Genomic DNA, 22,149 nt, shown 5'->3' on the forward strand with positions numbered 1-22,149 from the left:
GAAGTGAGAGGGTGATGGAATAAGGCCCCTAACAATGCATATGTCAATATTCTGTATCTGTGTTAAGGCCCTTTCAATAATTCCATTTCCACATATCAGCATGTCCTACATTCACAGCACTGCACAAGTGCAATCACTTGCACACTTTTTGTTTTCACAGAGTTTTCAAGGGTCTTTGCCATAACATAATGTAAATGAATAAAAGCAGTGACAGGAAATATGGCATAGGGGCACTGCCAGCCCACAACAGACAATGAATGGCCTCGATGCCCCGAGCAGCTGCCACACAAACTAAAACTAGGCCTTCTCTAGACAAAGTTGAACAAAGAAAATTTCTCAGAAACCAATAACAAGTAGAAATTAGGTTTTCCACAACCAAAGACTTAAGAGGAAAAAAAAATCAGGCTTTTTATTGCCACAACTCCTTAAGGTTTAAGGCTCCTACAATCAGAGGGCCAGATTCACAACTGGTGTAAATTGGCATATCTCCTCTAAAGTAAATGAGACTATAAAGATTTACATCAGCTGAGATCTGGTCCAGAGTCTTTACTTCTCTCCAGGTCTTAAGAAGTAAGGTTCCTTCAGCAAGTTGATTTCTCATTTGGAAAGACAGTGACTTCTAACCCATTCACGCCTTATACACCTCTACCTCGATATAACGCTGTCCTCGGGAGCCAAAAAATCTTACCGCATTATAGGTGAAATTGCATTATATTGAACTTGCTTTGATCCACCGGAGTGCGCAGCCCCGCCCCCGCGGAGCGCTGCTATACCGCGTTATATCCTAATTTGTGTTATATCAGGTCGCATTATATCGAGGTAGAGGTGTATTTTCCCTTCTAATGAGCAATTATCTCTAATGGATCCCGCCCCATTCCCCACACAATTCCTAGTCTCACTGTAGACAGTCCAGTGAAAGCAGATTTTGGTTCCTCTTCTACTCACTAAGAGGGTTTTCTAGCCCTCTCTTTGCCAAACACTAGACAGGATCTACACATCCTCTCACACACAGTTTTCTACTGTACTTTTTCCATGTATTGCAAACCACATCTGAGAGGGCAGTATGGCCATTCTAATAAGGTTAGAAAATGGTTTAAGTTACGCAGTTAAATTTCATTTCATCGTTGTCATAATGGAATAAGTTCAGTTAGGAGTATGCAAGGCCTTATTTTACACTGCTGGATCAAATGTTCTCTTAGAAAACTAAGGATCAAGAGTGCTGCATCTAGTATCAATTAACTCAGTCATTCAGTTGAGGCTGCTGTACGTCTCTACCATTTATCATGTGGCCAGTACATAAACTAATTCTTTGCCTGTTGAATAGCTTAGTTTGCAGTTCTTCGTTTCGCAGACCATAAACCACAGGGCTAAAGCACTGGGCAAATGAAAAAACAACAAAAGCTGTTAAACTTAAAATAAAATTTTCAGAGGGTCTTTTAACAGCGATTATTATCAAAGGTGGAAATAGAAGCAAACTCAAATGCAATCCATGAATAATTATAGTTTTTCTGGCCTTGTTATTTGAGCTATTGAAATGACCAGCATGTTTTCCTTCTCTACATAGGAGGCAGTAGCTAACTATGATGATGGCCCCAAGAAATAAAATTAAAATAATTCCCATTGTTCTGGCACAAGGACCATCCAAGACAATTGAGCAAGAAGGTACCACTTCAAACATATCTTCTGGAGACTTGTTTATGCCTTCTATCAATAACAAGCACATAGATTTGAACATTGTTATTATCCAAACACAAATCATGACTTTGTGTTTCACTGTATGCACCAAGGATATGTATTTAAAAGGCCAGCAAACAGCAAAGCATCTGTTAAGTGTCATCAAAGTCAAAGTTATTAGTACTCCTTCTCCAATTGCTACTTGAACTCCAAAGATTATCCAGAATACAATTTTGGGACTTTCCACAGCAAGTGCTCGTATTGTATGGTATGCAACACCAAAACAGGAGAATAAAGAACAACATAGAAGATGATGGCACAGGAGAAAGTATTGAACATTTTTCTTCATTTCAGAGTTCTGCTGCACCGTCTTAAATATAAACAAACCAACTGCAGTAATGAAGATGAAATCAAACAAGTAAAGGGATGTCTTTATTATCTCTAGTTCTTTTCTTTTTGTTGTATCATTCAGTGAATTATTGGGTAAACTCGTCATCTTCAAAACTAGCACTCTGGTCCTGGTGGGGAAAAAACAAAACAAGATGAAGTTTATCACAATGTTTTCCATATTATTTTTTTCTACCATGAGTACAGTTATCAATCACTATCAGCGTTAGTATTTGATTGTATACATTTATCATCTGTTTAGTAACAGACCTTTACATTAGATGTGTTAGTTTTAAAGACTAGAAAAAATGCATACCGGAACCTCTAAAGAATATGCTGTTTTTTTAGTGGCCTACTTAAAAAGAGTTTGCCCTTGACAAGTGTCCACGTAACAAAAAATACCACCACACCACAGCTGGTCTAGATGGCCCTCTGCAGTTTAGAAGAGACATCAAAAAGACTAAATGGGCAAGGAGGCTGAACTACCCTCCCCCACCCTTCCTGATCGTCCCTCCACATTAAAGTGAGGGCATGTTGATGATGCAGCGTGGGAAAGGTTGCATTACCACTGCTCATATCCTGTGGATAAATACAAAAATTCAGTCTCCAAAACTAAATCTCAAACCTTTCACAAGCACTAAATTCTCTAAGAAACCAGATATAGATCATAGATCCAGTAACTTACTCCCCTAGCCAGACCCTTCAGTATTAGGATTTAAAATCCCCACATATGCATAGGGGCACCCCTCTGCATTCAATGTCCTCATTACTAGCCATCTCAGAGGGGTTAGTATATTTATTCCTTTATCAGTATTCATTGTATAAGGGGCTTGTTATAAACAGCAATTATATAACGTGATAAAGAGCAGCGTAATAATAGTAAGTCTGAGTGGTTTTACTTATAGCTTAGAATATGGAGATTTTTGAGACCTAACAATGCATTCAGGAATTGGCGGGACAGTTTGTAAACAACAGGGGGAAGACAGTGAAAGGGCACCTTAGGGGGTGTAAGCCCCTTTGAAAGTTTATTTTAAAATATGTTAACTGGTATGAACTTGGTAATAGCAGTTGTGACCATTCTGAAAAGCATACGAAATATTTTTTCCAGAAAAAAACTGATTTTTCGTTTGTCCAAGTCAGTTTAATTTTGCCAGTTGTCACTGACTGAAACATTAAAATATTCAATTATTGACTAAAAAACCCTTATACGGGAAAAATAAAAAATGTTACCTGTGAGCAAAAATCTTTCGAATTTGTCTATTATACACATTTCTCCATTTGTGTGTAGAGGTTTGCATTTCTGACAGTGTCAAAGGACACCAAAATTAATGTTTTCCTGACCTTATGTGACTACAGAGTCTTGGTCTTCTCAGGGAAGCTGGCCTTTCCTTACCAAGTCCTGTTACAGTCTATCTTTGTGCTTACTTTTCAGAGGCCATAAACTAGATGTTCCTATTGTCTCAATAAGACACAGAGAAGGATGAAACAATGATGAGGATGACACTAATACATGAGAATAAGAGACAGAAAAAAGATGCAGCAGAAGGACAGGGCACTACAAAAGGTTTAAATATAAACTGATTTTTCCTTTTGATTGGCACATGAAAGAAAACATTATAGGGACACAAATACATAGTGGATAAAAGTTTCAAAAGCACCAAAGTATCTTCAGAGTCTAAGTCCCATTTTCAAAAATGACTTAGGCTTCTAGTTGCCCAAGTCTCACTGAAAATCAATGGGACCTAGGATCCTAAATCAAATTTTACTTACTATATTTAGTGGCTGGTGAGCTAGATATGGTAGCAAGCATTCTAAAGCCCAATATTTTATTGGGACCTTGCAGGAAACAATGTGCTAAAGTAGAGATTTCCTTGATCCATACACAGTCTCACAAATCCCTCACTGTGAGGAATTTCACTTTTCTGTGCCCCCTGCAGCACATTCTACATCATACAAAGGTTTTCTACATCACTCATAGTACAGAGAATACTTTCCAACACAGAGAAAAATGAAATAGATTTGTTGTTTAGATTATGGTTGTTAAGAGAACAGCTTGATTTGCGGTAGCTAAATAAAAAAGTACAATGGAATACTAGTGATATAAAACGAAGGTGCATGGTGCTGTAAAGTAGAGGTAAATTATGTGTTCTGACCAAAAATTAGTTGGAGACATTTGCATTGATACACTCTAGGCACTGGGTCTATATTACATGCTGAAAGGTGATTGTAACAAGCTAACAATTGAGGTTGAAAGCTAACACTATATTATTACCACCACTAGCCCTAATTAATATAACTGAACTCAGGAATGATGATCATCTTAATTTATGTTTGCTTTTTAAATCCCAACAATATGGGATTTTTAAAAGTATTTTTTCCATAGAGAATGCTTTCCTACTCAAAGATTTTTTAAAGCAATTCTTCAAAAATGGAGGGACTTCCCATTATGAATACTTATTAGCAGTCAGAGCCCTGTTGCATAACATAAGAGTGGTACTAGCTATTTAACAGAATCAGCACAGTATTCTAAGCAGCAGACAGAATGGCCTTTAAGTTCCTTCTCTAACGACTGCCTGCAAGTAAACCACATTTATTAGAAAAGCACTTATGCAGGCTTTTACTCTGCTTATAGCTCACTGCTGCTGAGCTGTCAGCCACGGGCAATAAAGTTTCTACATTCCCAAAACTGCTTTGAGCATACAGTGGGACGACGAGGAAAATTTTCATTGTGCCTATTGCAAACCTGGAGCTGCTGCTCAGCTGTAGTGAGGCATAGCCAAAAGGATATATGTTATCTGATATCAATTTTTATTTGCCAAAAGCAGTTTTCATATCAATTTATAGTCATCTTCTTCAAGAATCCTTCCAGATACAGAGAGGTTATGTGTGGAGCACAGGCAACATATCCTCACAGCATCTGAGTATTGCAATAAATACCATTGATCACCCGAGACAAACTGTCATTGCAGTATCCTAGCAGGTAGTAGGAATATGGGGCTATATAAGAGCTAAAAATGTGCCTACACGTATCTGAAAGGATATGGTCAAACACTGAGTATGTGAAGTATATTTTGATGAATAAATCACACTTGCAGACGCTGTGTGTTTAGGGTGACCAGATAGCATGAGTGAAAAATCATGATGGGGAGTAGGGGGTAATAGCCACCTATATAAGACAAAGCCCTGAATATCGGGATGTCTGGTCACCTTATGTGTGTTTCCTCTTCACAGAAATAGAAACACAGAAAATACTTTCTTTTTGAGGCAGATGGAAAGCAGTAGCTGGGCAACACAATGCATCCTTTGCCTGAGGCAGAGCCACTTTTTCCTCACAGCCTACCAGCGGTAATCTATCATCACAGGAGTGATACTATGGCCCCGATTTTCCAAGTTACTTCACACAGACACACCTCTGCCGCCAATAAGGCTCCATGCAGGTATATGGCTTCAGCCCTGTGGACTGGGGATTACGTGACTGGGGCCTGTATCTATTTTAAAAATGCATGCCCTTGTGAAACAGCAGCCTGCTCTAAGCTCTGAGAGCAATTTGTGTCCCAACTAAAACATTTATCTCGTTTGACCATAAAAGAAGGAAGCATGTCTTCTTCTATATTATGTAGAGGGACAAGCACACTCAGTGCCCAATACATAAACAAACAAGAAATATTGTCCCTGTTAGAACATACAGAATACCCCTGAGGAAAAACACACTGTCTCCTCTGGTTGTGTCAGGCCCAGTAATCACCCCTTATATGTGCATAGATTAAGTGTTTGCTTTGTTCCGGCATTAGTGAATCAGAATGAGTCATTTTCCATATATGGGCATAAAGGAAGCAGTAGTTTAAGGACCGTGTCTGGAGCTTAGATTTGAAGTATATTGAAAAATTGCAGAATTTTAATCTATGAATTTAACATAGGCTCTGGAACAGAGCCACAGAAGCCTGTAAAGAACCTTTCACAAAGTCCCTTTCAACAGCTACAGCATTGCTTCAATTCTAGTGTGGACAAAGTCTAGGCGTATACTCTGTATGGAAATTCTTAGGCTGCTATTCTCATCTGCCATGTATAATTCACTCTTGGTAAAACTGAAAACTCTTTGTAGCATAAATAAAAGAGACAGGGTTTCATAGCCTTCTTGATCCAGTGTTTCAGTTTCACCAGAATTTGTATTAAAAGTTAAAAACTGAATCACAAATATGGGGCCAAATCTTGCCTGCCTTACTCATGCAAGTTGTACCATTGGTCCTGACTCTCCTATCACTTTGAGTGCACTGGTTTTACACCAGTGTATCTCCATTAACTTCAAAGAAATTATTCCTTATTCATATCAGGGTAAGAGAAACCAAAATCAGGCCCAGTGGGATATGTATGTGACTGAAGCAAACAGGATTGCCAGGATAGTAAACAGGGCCAGCTCCAGGCACCAGCCGAGCAAGCTCGTGCTTGGGGCGGCAGATTCTAAGGGGCGGCATTCCCTCAAATCCTTTTTTTTTTTTTTTTGCTTTGCCGCTTCGGCCGCCCTTCAGGTTTTTTTCTTTTTGGTTTGCTGCTCCGGCCACCCTGTAGGAGGCAGCGGCGTGGAGGAGGGAAGCGCCCTGCTGGGAGCGGGCTGCACCCTCCATCTGCCCCAGCTGGTGCCAGGTCTGTAGTAAGCCCGGCAGGGCAGCCCACGTCCTTCCCTCCCCATCGACTGGAGCGGTGCAAAGTCCTCCTGGCAGGTGGCGCAGTGGAAGCCCTGGCTGCCCCTCTTCTCTCTCCCCCCGCTGCCTGGGGCATGTCTGCAGCGCCCCCCTGAACCCGTGCTTCAGCCGCCCTGCACAGGTTTTTTTGCTCTGCCGCTCTGGCTGCCTGCAGGTTTGCTTTTTTGCTGTTGTTGTTGCTTCAGAGCTCTGGCCCTCCCACAGGTTTGCTTTTTTTCCCCCCCCTTGTGGCGGCAAAAAAGCCAGAGACGGCCCTGATAGTAAAGATGTAAAAACTCTACTCAAAGTAAATTTCCAACCAACACCAAGGCCCTGATGCTCAGTTATGCCAGAGTTTTAAGCTGTCTTCCTGCTTCGCTGAACCCTGGGGCAGCTGGGGACCAATTCAACACAAAGGCTGCTCTAAATTATATTAGCTCCCTGGGGGATGTTACAAGCTGTTATGCTAGCTAAGGATCATCCTAATGATGTGTACTCTGTCTCTACCTCCTCAGACCCCCAGTACACGGAGGGAATTCACAGCTGCTTGTTTTGGTATCTTTAAGGTGCTTTTGCTTCATTACCTACTTAAATAGATTTTTATTCTTTGTTACTATTACAATATTTATATTGTGTGTATCTATATATCCCTCAATGGGTGCAGGAAGATGTAATACAAACCAACCTATACCCGTGGGGATAGCTGGAGCAAGGGGGAAAGCAGTTTCACCACCACCCTCATCGGGTGGGTTCCTCTGGGTAAGGCAGTTTTAAACTCTGTCTGGAGCTCCTGTGGAGTCACTGGTAGAAGAGATTGCTTGGGAGATGGAGAATCATGGCCCAGTGGCCTCCCCAGCCAGCCCTAACACTTTGTGAGCTTCATCAGCCAACTCCAGGACCCCAACAAAGCAGGAGATGCAGATGGCTTCTTCCCTTGAAGCCCTGGCTCCAGAAAAAATTTCTGCTGCCCTCTAGCATAACCCAAGTAGTGAATAAGATCTGTAATTTTTCAATTCTTACTACAGTACTATGTCACTTTGTCAGTTCCATTGCCTGAAACTGTACAAGCACCATACCTGGCATAAAACAAAAGTCTTCATTTTGCACAACAATAATGAGAAAACACACACAAAATGCAGAAGCTGAACGTGATGAGAAGTGAAGTTAAAGAACATTCAACTCTATGACTTACAGATCAAGGAGATAATACCCAAATCAGTGGCCAGCCAAATTAAAACAGGCAGACAGAGAAAAGAGCACTTAGAAATACTGCAAAAGACTGGAGGTGAGGGTAATGTCTCAGAATGGAAAATAGAGTGAATCAGCATATGATTTTGCCTCATCTTACTGCAGCAGTCTGCAGATGTTGTTGGTCTTCAGAAGTGCTGAAACAGGAAATAGTGTGGTTAATTAAAATTCATATAGATCTTGAAAGCTATATTTATACTTGAGGCCATAGCTTAAACTTCACTTTACAAATATCACATCTTTCATCCAAAATTGCTGACTGACACTAAAGTGAGTTCTGACCAACTCAGGGGACTTCAATTAAGCTTTTGAGATGGCAGATTTTGGTTTCTTTTTTTTAGTTCTTTTGACAATTTAAAAAAACCCCAAGTATTGAAGGCAAAAGCTGGTCCAAGCTAAGTAGAATTAGTTTATTCTTTAATACAAATAGGAAGCTCTGAGTGTGACTAAAAGTGAAAGCATTCCCACAATGTTTCTTACATTCTAACTTATGAAACCAGCCCCAAGCTTCTTCCAAATATAATGTAGCTGAAATTTCAACGGGAAACATCTGTACAGATCACATGATGGTTTGCTCAAAGCAGAGTGGAATATAATTCCCGTCCAAATTTTTTCCCAGTACAAATCTACCATTCTATAGCTAGGGGTATTTTATTCTGGATAAAATGAGTCATAAACTCAACATTAGTACTAGCAGGGAAGGATGAATATCTATCAGTAATCAGGGCCTTCGGAGTAGCTATCAATTTTATTGTGTTCCATTAAAGGCTTATCCAGAAGAAATTATATGCAACCTTTTGGGGCAGACAAGCCCCAAGAGAACACACATACTGTGCCCGGAATGGACTGACTGGCCCAAAAGAAAAACTTGAGCAAGTTCTTGAGCTGCTTAGATGGAGACAAGCACATCTAAATGAACCCCTGGCAGACTCATTAAAACCCTTTCTCAAGTCCAATCTCACTACTGAGGTTGCACAGCTATCGGTACTTACTACAGCCATCGTTGAGGCTGGGATAACCCCATGCACAAGCGTACTGGAAAACAGGAGGAACAGATGGGTCTAGGCTAGGCTGCTTATTTTTAAATTAAACCCCTCTCCCTCCCCCCCACATCTCTATTAGCATTTAGATGTGTATGGGGGAACCACAACCTTACAGCTGGTTTGGGGGGATTCTCTGATCGAAGGGCTTTCTCAACTCTGTTAACAGTCTCAGAGGAAACATTTGTCCAATAATCTTCCACTTTTTGATAGAGATGTTACGCTTGGGATGGACAGTCCCTTTGAAATTTCTTCTCTGACAATCTCACAATGGGACTTGGTATCCCTAGTGTCATTCTCATAAGCCTGAAAGCCTAATATGACTCAATTCCTGGGATCAGCATCAGTGTTCGTCTACTTTAATGGTTCTGTAATGACAGACAAGATCACTGGGCAAGATCTCCTGACTGTCAGGCTGCCGGGTACTGCTCTGGTTCTGAGGAGCAATTTACAGCAGCCTCGGGAAGTTCTAAATTGCTAGGACCCCAAAGGTTGTTTGCAGTATAAGCAGAGCTCTGTGTAAGCTCAAAAGCTTGTCTCTTTCATCAACAGATGCTGATCCAATAAGAGATATTACTTCACCCACCTGGGATCTCTAATGATCCCTAATGGGCAGCTCTGGCTACCGGAGATCACTGGAGCACAGTAGCACTCCAACAGTCTGGCCATACCCTCTTTACCAATGCTCATTTGATAGGGGGAGTGGTGAGGAGTCAGTGACTTTGGCTCTGCATTGCTCAGGGACTCCCCTATGCCACAGAATCTCTAGGTAGCAAGTTAAGTTAAGTTGTTGGCTGGAGTACTGCAAAGCAGCCTCACGAGGGCTCATGATGTAGCCTATTTTGCCCAGATGTAAATTACCACTCAGGGTGCGAAGCAATGAAAATCAAGACCAGCATCTAGCCTTGATTATTAGTATCATTTATTACTATTATAGTAGAAAACATGATAGCTTTAGTTTGCATTGGTTTCCCTGGTTTCAGCCCAAATGCGTTTGCACCACCCAAAGTCCACCTAACACTGAGGTTTGAATGAACCCAAAATCTTAAAGTGAAGTTCAATCATTGACACAATCTGAGAAAAAAAGATATAAACAAGGATCCTCCCCTAAGCTCTGGTGGTGCAAAGCAGGAGAAAACATGGCTTTGCCAGCTTCCTGAGTATTCCCCTTGCAAAAGGAAATCACTGGGTGAGAGGTGTTCATGTTTGTGGGAACTATGCAGTAAACTCCCATGCATTCACAGTGGTGCTGGCAGGGAAACAGGAGAGAGTTCCCCCTGCAGCAGAAGTGGTGACTGTAGCAGTGGTAAGTGCACCTTTGCCACTAGAATCACAAAGCCATAAAAACTGCTCTGATTCTTGCCTAAAAATTGGCATAATTTTAAAGTGAGGTTGATTCAAAACAAGAAAAAAATTACAGGCAGAGAAGCAGACTGGGCTCAGCTAGTGAACAGGCCACAGTGACACTCAGATAAAAAATTTCTAATCCTTTCTCAGCATCAGGAAGCTGATATGCTCTAGCTGATTATTTATACTTGCATTAAATCTATGGATTTGTTTGCACCTTCATCACATATCATACCTACACTCCCAGGCATTGTGTCCTGTTACAGAACAGTACTACCGCAGCCAGCATGCTATTTAAAAAACAATATGCTTTTGAGAAATTCAGACATTTTTTAAGTAATTACACACTGGTAACCTCTTTCCTTCCAGCAACATTACATATGCTTCCCAAACTGTTTCTTCTTTATGGTTTAATCCAGTGTTTCGCAACTAGGGAGGCCCTGAGCAGGTTTCAGGGCATGCACCAATCAGGTCCAGCTTTAGACTCACCCAAGCAGAAAGCCTGAGCCCTAGCCCTGCTGTGGCAGGGCACAAATAGGGTGACCACTTGTCCCAATTTTTGGGTCTTTTTCTTATATAGGCTCCTATTGCCCCCCACCCCCTGTCCCAATTTTTCACATTTGCTGTCTGGTCGCCCTAGGCACAAAGCTCAAGCCTGAGCAACTTTAGCTTTGCGGGGCCCCTCGTGGCTTGGGGCCATGGCAATTGCCCTGCTTGTTACCCTCTAATGCCGGTTCTGGCAGAAAAACAGTTATTGTGGCACAGGTGGACTGTGCCGTTTTTATAGCATGTTGCGGGGGGTGGGAGGTGGGGCTCAGAAAGAAAAAGGTTGAGAATTTCTGGTCGAAACTACGTATGGGAAGTAGCCAGAAAACAGACCAAAGAACTGGTCCCTGGTATCAGAAAAGACACCTGTAATTCCCATTGAAGGAAATGGCCCTTCTCCCATTGAACTCAATGGGAGTTCTGCCATTAATGTCAACTTCAGGGGCAGGATTTGACTCAGCAGGAGTTCTGGATGTTCTAAAGGTATTCTCAAGATTTGTCCCTCACATTTCTTCAGAAATATGGGGGTGGGGGGGCATGGACATACAACATGGTTATCATGCTGGTTACAGATACAAGTTAAAATCTAGACGTCAAGAACTATTCTGTTTTCTAACCAGTAACCTGTTAAGAACTTAAGGATTGTCTCTTAAAGAGATTTTAAAAGAGATCTGCATAGGTATTTCTAAACATATTTATTAGGAATATTATTCTGATACAACTCAGAATGTATTTTTTCCACTAAGATAGCAAGGTTTCTGAGAAAGAAGAACTAAAAAAAATTGTGGAGGAAATGGAGGGTTTACATTTATTTTTTAAATCGTTCAGAGTATTTAAAAAAGCATATGTCACAATATTTTAGGGATAAAGTTTATTTTGAGTTTCAGATAAAAGCAATTTTTAAAAAAGAGCCTTATTTTCTGAGATACTGTTTGTGTGCTCCTAATACTCAATGAGAGTAGATTTTCTTTGGCAGAAATTGAACTTCTGGATGAAGAAAACAATGCTCTGGTGGATTCACGCTCTTCCCCTTGTCCAACCCTCCCAAAAAACAACCTTAGACTTGTGGTAATATTTTAAAGATATTGATTACCCAAACCCTGCCCTTAGGTTCATCTGCGTGTTGTGACTCATTTAATATGGAGCTTCTTCAGAAACTGGCTCCAACATGAACTTTCAAACTCAATGTTGTAAAAAGATGTAATTCTGTCTGCTCCAATTACACACAGACACACACTCCCACCCACCCCCATGGAATGAATGGTAATCAACATTCACCAATTAAAGAAATAATTTTGACTGTAAGAAAAGCTTACCTTAACTTTAATTTCAGCTGGGGAAAAATAAAAGGTGTTTCCTTCTCAGCATTATGAAAATATTGTTCACCAAAAAAAGAAGAAGCAAACAAACCCAGAGAAGACCAGGACTACATGACGTGTAACCAAGAAAAACAAAAAAAAAAAAATATCCTGAGGTTTTGAAAAGCAAAGTGCTTTTATTCAGAAGAGTTTGGAATGTAGTTCATAAATACTATGAAGTTACATTATTGTGAGTAAAGACACTTGATTTTAATATATAAGTAATTTAAAAAACCCAACATAGTAGTAATCTGACATTTGCAGGAAATTTGAAGTTTTTCTACTGATGCTGATAAGTGATGATCTAATCTGCACTTAGTGGTTACGTGCAAGGTTAATTAAATACACAGTATGTGATTGACAAGTAAATGGTGAAAATTTATTACACTGTTTACTTAGTTTAAGCATTTAATCTATGTTTGTTTAGTACCTACCTCTCTTTTATGACACCACATATTCAATCAACAAGATAACAGTAGCAAGGAGAGAGAAAAGTATTGCAATAAATTCATGGCCACCTATGATCACACAGTTGTCAGTATGCTGCACACCGTGGACATTTGGAAATTCATAGTGACAGAAATGATAGAACTCATATGCTCCTACTCCAAAGGAAAATCTCTGTTAGCAGTCTAGGGCCTGTGACACACACAACTGAGCTAATTATATCTAGCAGAGGGCAGTGGTGTATGTTCCACTGACCAGTTCATTACAGTATGGCTGGAAAGGAAACTTCAAGCATCCTTTCAGTGCTCAGAGTTATACATTTGACAAATGCATCTTTTTGCTACAGCGGAAGGAAATCCAAAGTTACTTCTTTTTTGTAGTGGGAGAGGATTCTTCCTGTTTTGACTTCCTGTTACAGTGACTATACCACTCTAAACATAACAGGCACTTGAACTCAGTGATGGGCCATGCCAAAAAATCTTGATTCAGACCTCTCGTCGGGGTGGTTTTTTTAGAGCGCTACAACTGCGCAGTTTCTGCACACGAAGTGGCTTAGCCGTGTGTACCCCTCTGGAGTTACAGTGCAGAAAGCTGCTTTCCCACGCAGAAACTTGCCAGTGTAGACAGGACCTTTGTGGTAGTGCTCAGACATTCTACCTGCACAAGACAGAGGCTGATTGAATGTTTCTGAGAGATCTCAGGGCATCTTCTGAAGAGTGATGCAGCATCCACAAAGGTCCTGTCTACACTGGCAAGTTTCTGCGTGGGAATACCTCTTGAGACTGATTGTGGGTTACTGTTATCTTTGGGACAAGAAGCACTGCTGGATGCCTTGGCTAGCTCAACAGTCCAGTACTCCAGGGAATAATGGATCTGTATTCTGGATGCTTCTAGCATGAGTGTGCTGGGAAGAAAGGTATCCTATGCCCTCTTCCCTCCCATTGTACCCATGCAAAGGATACATGATTTAGCCTATAGATTTATATTATTTTCCAGGGTCAACACCCAGTATGTGAAATGTGAAAATATAGGAACGGATTATGCAGAACACCAGTTTAAAATGTTTTTGTGATACGGCAGAAATCTTATATACAGAGCAAGACATGATCACACTATCTCCCACTGAAATCAAGTGATGGGATGATTAGGCTCATGTATTTCCAATGAAGGGAGATAGTTGAATAGTTTAAATTTTTTGTGGATATTTTCATAAAAAAGAGAGGCATTCTCTGTTTGGGGGGGTTGTGTTATTCATCATGTACAACTATATGAACAGCCACGCAGACTTGAGAAAATATTCACAAATCCCAAATGGTGCATGAAAAAATTCATACCTGAAAGTAAGTTTCCTTGATTTTACTCTATGAACTTCATACATATAATCAGAGAAAGGAAATAATACCTGTAACAGAGATGACCAACCATACAGCAGAAACAACAAAGCGTGAATAGCACAATTCATAAATAAACCATGAACCAAAAATTCATTCACCCAAACGATCTAGCAACCACTCATGAATAACAGATATATGTGATTGGGGATCTTCCCCAGTAAAGCTGGTGTCATAAACAGATAGTTAAGGGTTAAGGTCTCTTTTACTTGTAAAGGGTTAACAAGCTCAGTAAACCTGACGGACACCTGACCAGAGGACCAATCAGGGGACAAGATAATTTCAAATCTCTGTGGAGGGAAGTCTTTGTTTGTGCTTTTTGTTTTGGGGGTTGTTCTCTCTTGGGATTAAGAGAGGCCAGACGTACATCCAGGGTCTCCAAGCTTCCTGAAATATTTCCTTCTATTCAGTATAGTGAGTATTAGCAAGGCAGATTAGTTTTGTGATTAATTTCTGTATTTGCAAATGTGTTTGCGCTGGAGAAATATCTTTATTTCTGTTTGCTGTTACTTTTGATTATTCTGAGAAAAGGGGGGGGGAGTCCCTCTAGGTTTATAAATAAGCTAGACCCTGTAATATTTTTTCATCCTGGTGTTACAGAGATAGTGTTACTTTCTTTTAATAAAATCTTTCCTTTTAAGAACCTGATTGCTTTCTTCCCTTGTTTGGAACCTCAAGGGAAGAGGAGTGGGGGAAGGTGAATCCCTCTTTGTTTTGATTCAAGGAGTTTGAATCAAGGTGATCTCTCCCAACGGCTAAGGGAGGGGAAAGGGGGGGGAAATGGGCTATTTCCCTTTGTGTTAAGATCCAAGGAGTTTGGATCGGTGTTCCCCGGGGAAGTTTTGGGGGGAACAGGGAGTGTGCTAGACACTGGAATTTCTAGCTGGTGGCAGCAGAACCAGATCTAAGCTAGGATTTAAGCTTAGAAGGATCCATGCAGGTCCCCATCTTTTGGACGCTAAAGTTCAAAGTGGGGAATAAACCTATGACAGCTGGGCAAACAACTTGCTACAAATACTGTTGGTTCCAAGCATGGACCCAACACTATTTGTAGCAAGTTGCTTGCCCAGCTTTACTGGGGAAGATCCCCAAAGAACTGAGGGAAAGATGGAGTTCTGACACAACAGCTCATGGCATCTCTTCATTTGGAGATAACTCCCAGCTTGCTTCTCTTCCCTCCCATCTTTGGGAGGCTCCTACCAGTTCAACTGGTGTATCTGTCAAGCTCTTCTGATTGTTAAGTTTCTAAGTAATTTACGTACGAGTCACCCACGGGATGATTAGTAGTTGGATTCAAAGAAAGTTTCTCCCAAAGCCTTTTGGTAATAAAATTAATTGTTTGTGAATTGCAAACTTACTGGGTCACGTTTAGCACTATTACAAGTGAGCACAACTCCACTGAATCCAAAGCATACACCAAGGCTGAATCTGACCCCTCCACTCAAGTCCTTTTATAATTCATGATTCTTTCCATATACCAATTGAGCTGATGCAGCTCATCCAATCCATATTTTTAACCAGTCAACCAGCCCGAAAACAAAGCTTTATCACCATTTGTCATGAGGTTTTAAAATTTCTACAGAAAACACAAAACTCTACAGGTAAACTAAATGAACTCTTAAATAATAAAAACTAGATGGGCAGGAATGAAGGGGAGAGCTAACCAAACATGAATGGGTGAGTCTTACAGTGCCTTGAGGTTCAGTTAAGATAAGTTTGGATAAACAAGATGTGCACAGACTGAGTATCTGTTGCTGCAATGCTCATTCTGCTGCATCTCAGCCACTCCTTACTGCATGCTACACAACCAATTACATCATGTCTAAAATTAGATCAGCTCTTCCCAGGAGGGATTACATATTTTCATTTGTAAATCGAATTGAACCACTATGAAGGCTCCCTCTCTTCTATCTTCTCTTGGGATCCAGCAGACTACTGCCCCATGACCTCTATGGATGAGGTGGCCCTCTTCTGCCTCTGGTAATAAGCCCTGTGCAAAGGGGTCATCAGATGGAATTTGGGAGACCCTCTCCCCTTCTTCTCTAGCAGATGATTTTGGGCCTGATTCTCCATTACTTTGTTCCTTGTGTAGTAATTTACACCCGTGCAAAGTGGGTGTAGAACACTACCAAATCAGAATTCTCCACCACACCAAGAGTAGCACTTTACACTCACTTTATACAGAATCAGGTCTGTGTCTTCAGAAGGATGGATGGCCTCATATCCCCTCCAACAGGTGTTAGTAGAGAAGCAGGGGTAGGCCTTCCTTCACCTTCTGTAAATGATTTCACAAGAAAATTTAATCTGCAGCCAGAAGGGTTTATTTCTGACCCGTGACTGTCTCCATCTTGCTCCAGCACTGTTACTCCAGAGGTCCACAGCTTAACTAGTGTCCCCTTTTAGTGGCATGGCCCAGTAGCCCCTGTGCTAGGCACCAGTGTAGCATTAGACTCCAAAATTATCTGCATTGTGGCACTTCCTTGGTACTTGTGACCCAGAGTGCATTCAACTCTTCTAAAATCACAAAATAATTTGAATGGCCCAAGAATCTCACTTGAATGTAGGATAAAAACCCCTATAACCTGACAAGCGTAAGAGGGAAAACAAAAGCAAACATACCCAAATGAGCCAAATTCTGGCTCCAGGCACTAAAACAGAGTAACTCTTCCTCCACCACCAAATGCTGAAAAAAAATGTTAGAACATGTCCTGTTCTGACCAACCTCAGCATCATGAACAGTCCTGCATCTGGGTAATCTGCAGCCAGGAATATGCTGTGAGAGGAGAGATCTGTGTGAGGTCATAGGGTAAAACAGGTAGACTGTGCCCCCTGACCCTTAAGCCCTGCTTTGGAACGCTCCTCCTTTCCTCTGGTCTCCAAAGGCTTGCAGGGGAGCCAGACATGGGACAGGCAGTTTCCACTTTGTGATTCCGTTTGGGTCGCAACCTTTTGGGGGATTTACATATGCAGTCTAACTCAATTTGGCCTATACATTTGTGACCCACTAAATTTCATTAATTTTGGGACTCAAAGAGTTAAAGGTAATCCTGCTTGGTTTAAAGCAGTTCTCTAGAAATGTTTAGCAACCTGCTGCTAGTTATCACTATGAATATCATTTGTAATTAGCAGCTTTCCTATTAATATTAAAGGCTGAAAGGCAGTGAGGAGCAATATCCCAGTGCTGTTCAATTAGTTCCCACAGTATCTGTCAAGTTATCGCTCTGGGAAAGCTTATCAGGAAATTGTTATTGCAGTCCAGTCTCTAGCAGCTGAAGCCAGTGCAGGCCTGGTGCAAAGTCCACCTGAAAAGGGATCTCCACCCTCCCTTTTGCCAGGGTAGCCAATGCAGATATAAAATTGAGCAGTGCAGTGTGAGGAGCAGGCGTAGGCAAGGTAGACTAAGTCAGTCAGTGGAGCCATTGGTGGAGCTAAAACTGCTGTCCATCAGGGGTCTTTCATGATAACAAGTTTTCCCTTGGGTGCAGCAAGTTCAGGAAATGCAATTTGCACCTCATGATGCTAGTGGTAGTGAAACTGAGTGAGTCAGCCTCTCAGAGCTTCATTTTTCAGCTTTGTTTCTTACTCCTCATTGTTATAAGATAAAACTGACATAATTATCTAGTTATAGTAAAAACAATTGCATGCACTATACATCATCTAGGAGTTAGTCATAGTCCTACTGACCTCATTGCCAAAACTCACGTTGATTTCTAGAACTGTCAGATAAGTAAATAAATAAGTATATTAAGTGTACAAAAATTAAATGTAATCACATAAACACATTGTATTACTACTAAACAGTCAAAAATGACTCGTGATTTTGGGTGTCAGTTTTCGGGTACACAACTTGAGACACTTTAAGGAGGTCAGATTTGCAGAAAGTGCTGAGCACCTACTGTCAAGAAATCAGGTTTTTTTAAAGATGTCTCAAATTGGGCACCCAAAAAAATCAAAACATTTAAAATCTCTAATCCCTTGAACTTTGGACCTAGATGTGTAACATAAAAACCCCAAATGCTCAGAAAAAGTATATTCATCATACAGTTCCTGATGTACAAGTACACTGAAAAACTGGATCATTAGTGTTAAAAAGCTATGGCCCTGATCCTAACAAACATATGCACAAGTGCTGATCCCTGATTTTCATGGGACTTCATGCAGGCAATTACCTGAATTGGCACATACACTTGCAGAATCAGGATCTCTCTTCAATTTATCCTCTCATTTATTATTAGAAAACATTGATAAAATATTTTATTCATTATCAATTGGCAGAGGAATAGGAAATTTGCTTTTTTCATGCTTGTTTATAAACAATCTCAAACAAGTGATGAATAAAGTTTTGGGTAAAACTGTTTAAAATCTTCAGCTTTCATGTTTTAGTGACTGTTTCCTTCCATTGTGTTTTCCCTCTGAAATCATAGCTTGGTTATCAAGAGATGACTATTTGATTCTTGTTCTGGGATTCTCCTTGCTGCTTCTGGGCAAACCAAGGACCCAATCAGACCCCTAGACAGAATATGAAGGAAAGTTGAATTCTGCATTCTTGCAAGCCTCATTTAATGAATTTTTTTTAGAAACTCTAATATGGCAGATTCTAATCTCACTTTACACTGGTATAATTCCATTGCTTTCAGTGGAATCACTCCTGATTTACACCATGAGAGAAGAATCAGGTATACTGTATATAGGATACCTTATTGTTGAATTGCTTTTTCATACATGCCAAAATAAAGATAGATGTGTGCCAAATATCAAGGGTATATAACAGAAAAAAATAAAAAGGTAAATCCTTTATCACACTCTACACTATCTGTTGCTTTAATAATTGTGTCCATGCTAGTAAATGACAATGTATTGCCTGGGACAGTGGGGAGCAGAATTTGGCCTCATGCACACAGAAAACAAGGTGCTGTTTTAAAAATCGATTGTTGCTTTTGTTTCACGCTTCATTTGTCACTGTGCAGAACAGCGCCCTCTGGCGTGACAATACAGTCATCTCAATTACACCCTCATTCTTTTTGCTCCATGGGAAAAATTAGGTTTTTCTTTTCATCAGCTTTCCATCAGGAGAGAAGTATGAAGCACAGTAACAGAAAGAAGGACACTCTGACAATAAGCAACCCACAATGCAGGGCAAAAAAAAATCTCAATATGGAAAAGATCAAAGGAAGAAGGGCAGTGGCCAGAAGGCTAGAATCCCCCTCCCCTTTTTTCCTTTTTAAGAAAGCTTAAATTTTGCAGCAATTGCCAATCCCAGGATCTGCCATTGATGTTAATTATGGCTTCTCATTACAAAGACTGATAAGAAATTAAATGAAGAAATACAAACCTAGGGGACTGGAAGGCCAGAGACAAACTGAACTGATTAGACAGGCTTCACCTCTGCACATATCCTCTTTAATACATATAGAGAGTAGGGTAGGGTCCTTGACATTTAAATAGAAACTTGCAAGCTGCAGTTAATTCATTCAAAAGCAAAGGTGGACTGAAATCACCAACACCTGAGAACTCTGAACATGCTAATAGTTGGGAAAACCCTTTCTATAAATTAACAAAAAGTGTTTGGATGACAGTGTTTGCAAAGTGGTTTCTCAAGGGTAAGAGCTATTTATCCTCTTTTGTCAACATGAAAAGAAAATGTAAAGGGATATGAAAAGTCACATCTGCACTCACTATTATTACAAAAAACACCAGCAATTACTCTAATTGAGTAACATTAGAGAAAGTGAAACAATTTCTCTTTTCTTTTTAACTTTGTGCATTTGACAACAACTTTATGTGCAGCCCATTTCAGTGTTCCCTGTACAGTCAGTCCATTTCTCCTTAAGCTTGTGTGGGTTTTGCACACAGCAACATGGGAGAGAAAAATGATTTTTAAAAATAAGAAAATGTGATTGTAAAACCACAAAAAATAGTAAAGGGGACTCAGGAGCAGAAGAAGAATCTGAAACTATTTTTAATGTATCATTTGAATTTGATGAGCTCTGAAAACAAACCTGCCATGGAAAACCCAGTAACATGGATCTAGAGAGCGGGGAAATGGTCTTGTTATTTCCATCCTATATAGATTTGGAAAATGGAAGTCAAGAAGTTATTTGTATAACTTGAAACATTTTACCAGTCGTGTATTTTAATAACTTCTCAGTACTAATTATGGTCTCACTCAATCCTATAAATCATTACTTATGGAGGTGGTCAATAGGACTACTCAGCATTTAGTCCCATAGTGTGAAATGGAATGGAAAATTTTCAGATTGACATTTTAAAAATCTGTTTTTCTAGAGATGAATTTGAAGCAAAATCACAGATCCAAATACCTCCAAACTTTGAAGAAACTTGGATCTGCATCTGGGTCCAAATGTCATGGCTGGTTCCATATTTCTATGATCTTGCATCTGAACTCCCCCAAATTTTGAAAAGCTTCAAATCCAGATCAAAACTTTATCTAGTTTTATTTAGGCCCCAATCCTGCAAATGCCTGCCTGCATGCTTAACACATGTGACTATTCCCATTGAATTCAGTGGAACTACTTATGTGCCTGATGTTAAGCATGGTTTTCATTTATCTTTATTTGCTCTCGTGCCGTTTTGTCCTATTTAAATATCTACATTCAGAGCAGTGTCATCACATATTTTATAAATCCTGCTATAATGTATGAATTATTTACTTCTGAAAGAATATAGTACTCTTTTAAGGTAGTATATTACTTATATTGTATGAATTATATTTAAATATGTATACCTTTATCTTAATATTATTATAAAATAATCATGTATATAGCAGTGTAAATTTACACTACATTTTCTAAACATAGATTAAGACCCATTCCTTGTCTCAAAGAATTTTCAATCTGTCTGGATCCTTATTACTTGTAGAATTATATTACTGAAGAAAGAAAGAACTAGTTTCCTGTTGTCAGAGAGTCACTTGTTGCTAGGCAGATTATGGTGAAGATTTCTGACGGCTACATTTAAAGGGATACAGTCAGATTTAAAAAATATTATCTACATATATTAAAAAATGTAATCTGTGTTACTAATAATAACTTAGTAAATGTGAAAGAATTTTAAATCTAATTTACTTTTGACTATTAATGCTGTTTGGTTACTTTCTAAATGAAAACAGACTAGCCAGCTTCATTTTGTCTAGTCTTGTTCCAGTCAATGTCACATTGACCTTCCATTTACTAGAAAGATATTGCAGTTTTTGGATTATATACACTCACAGGAAATATTTGGGTTTTTCTGAAAAAAATTCTACAAGAAATAGCAATAGAACAATAACACAGAAACATTTCTACTCATTACACAAAATAACCTAGGGTTGCTAGGAGTGTGAGCAGGCTGTGAGCAGTGATGTTATAACTTTCTTACTTATGCCTCATTGTGTTTGCTGCTTGTTTACATGCCAAAGCTTGAATTCAGGCCTTGCAGACAGAATCATTCTACATTTCAACAGATCAAAGACATTTGGGCATCATGGTACTCCCTGGATAACTAGGCAGAAAATATATGATAATACCCTTATGAGTCATGTCCTCACATACTAAAGTGATGGGCACACTATAAAAACCTATATAGATAGATAAGGTATTTCTTGCATATTCAGGCTCTGGAAACATTTCGTATACATATACTCACAATAAGGACCACGATGCCCACATGAACACAGTCCATTATCTACAATGTTAGGGAATCCAGCTGCATCAAAGAACATGGTCTTGATGGTCTGCATCAAGTTCCTCATCTGTGGGAGAAAACTCCACCTAGTTATATCTATGTGCAGCACTGTGGAGTCCAAGAACTGAACCAGGTGCCAGGACACAGAAGGCTGAGATAAGCTGGCCAGCTACGGACACCAACTGAACCAGTTCAAAGTCAAGACAGAGAAAGATGCCAATTGTCACAGGCCATCAAACTTCTGTGAGGGGACCCAACCACTGGATCCTCAGGTGTTTCACACCCATGGGAGTCTGAACAGAATCTGGTCCTACCTTGGGGTTCCTAGATCCTCTTGGGGTGCAAATCT

General features: G+C 40.0%; 1 protein-coding gene across 1 annotated transcript; it reads right to left on the reverse strand.

Annotated features, from left to right (window-relative positions):
• Window positions 1-1,240: 1,240 nt before the first annotated feature.
• Window positions 1,241-16,978, reverse strand: LOC120372072 (odorant receptor 131-2-like). Its single transcript, XM_039488789.1, has 2 exons — window positions 16,840-16,978; window positions 1,241-2,192 (listed from the first exon to the last, which is right to left on the reverse strand). The coding sequence occupies exons 1-2, from the start codon at window positions 16,848-16,850 to the stop codon at window positions 1,241-1,243; spliced, it is 963 nt and encodes a 320-aa protein (XP_039344723.1). The 5' UTR covers window positions 16,851-16,978.
• Window positions 16,979-22,149: the final 5,171 nt, after the last annotated feature.

Source organism: Mauremys reevesii, linkage group 9 (genome assembly GCF_016161935.1).
Source record: "Mauremys reevesii isolate NIE-2019 linkage group 9, ASM1616193v1, whole genome shotgun sequence".
NCBI classification, from domain to species: domain Eukaryota; kingdom Metazoa; phylum Chordata; order Testudines; family Geoemydidae; genus Mauremys; species Mauremys reevesii.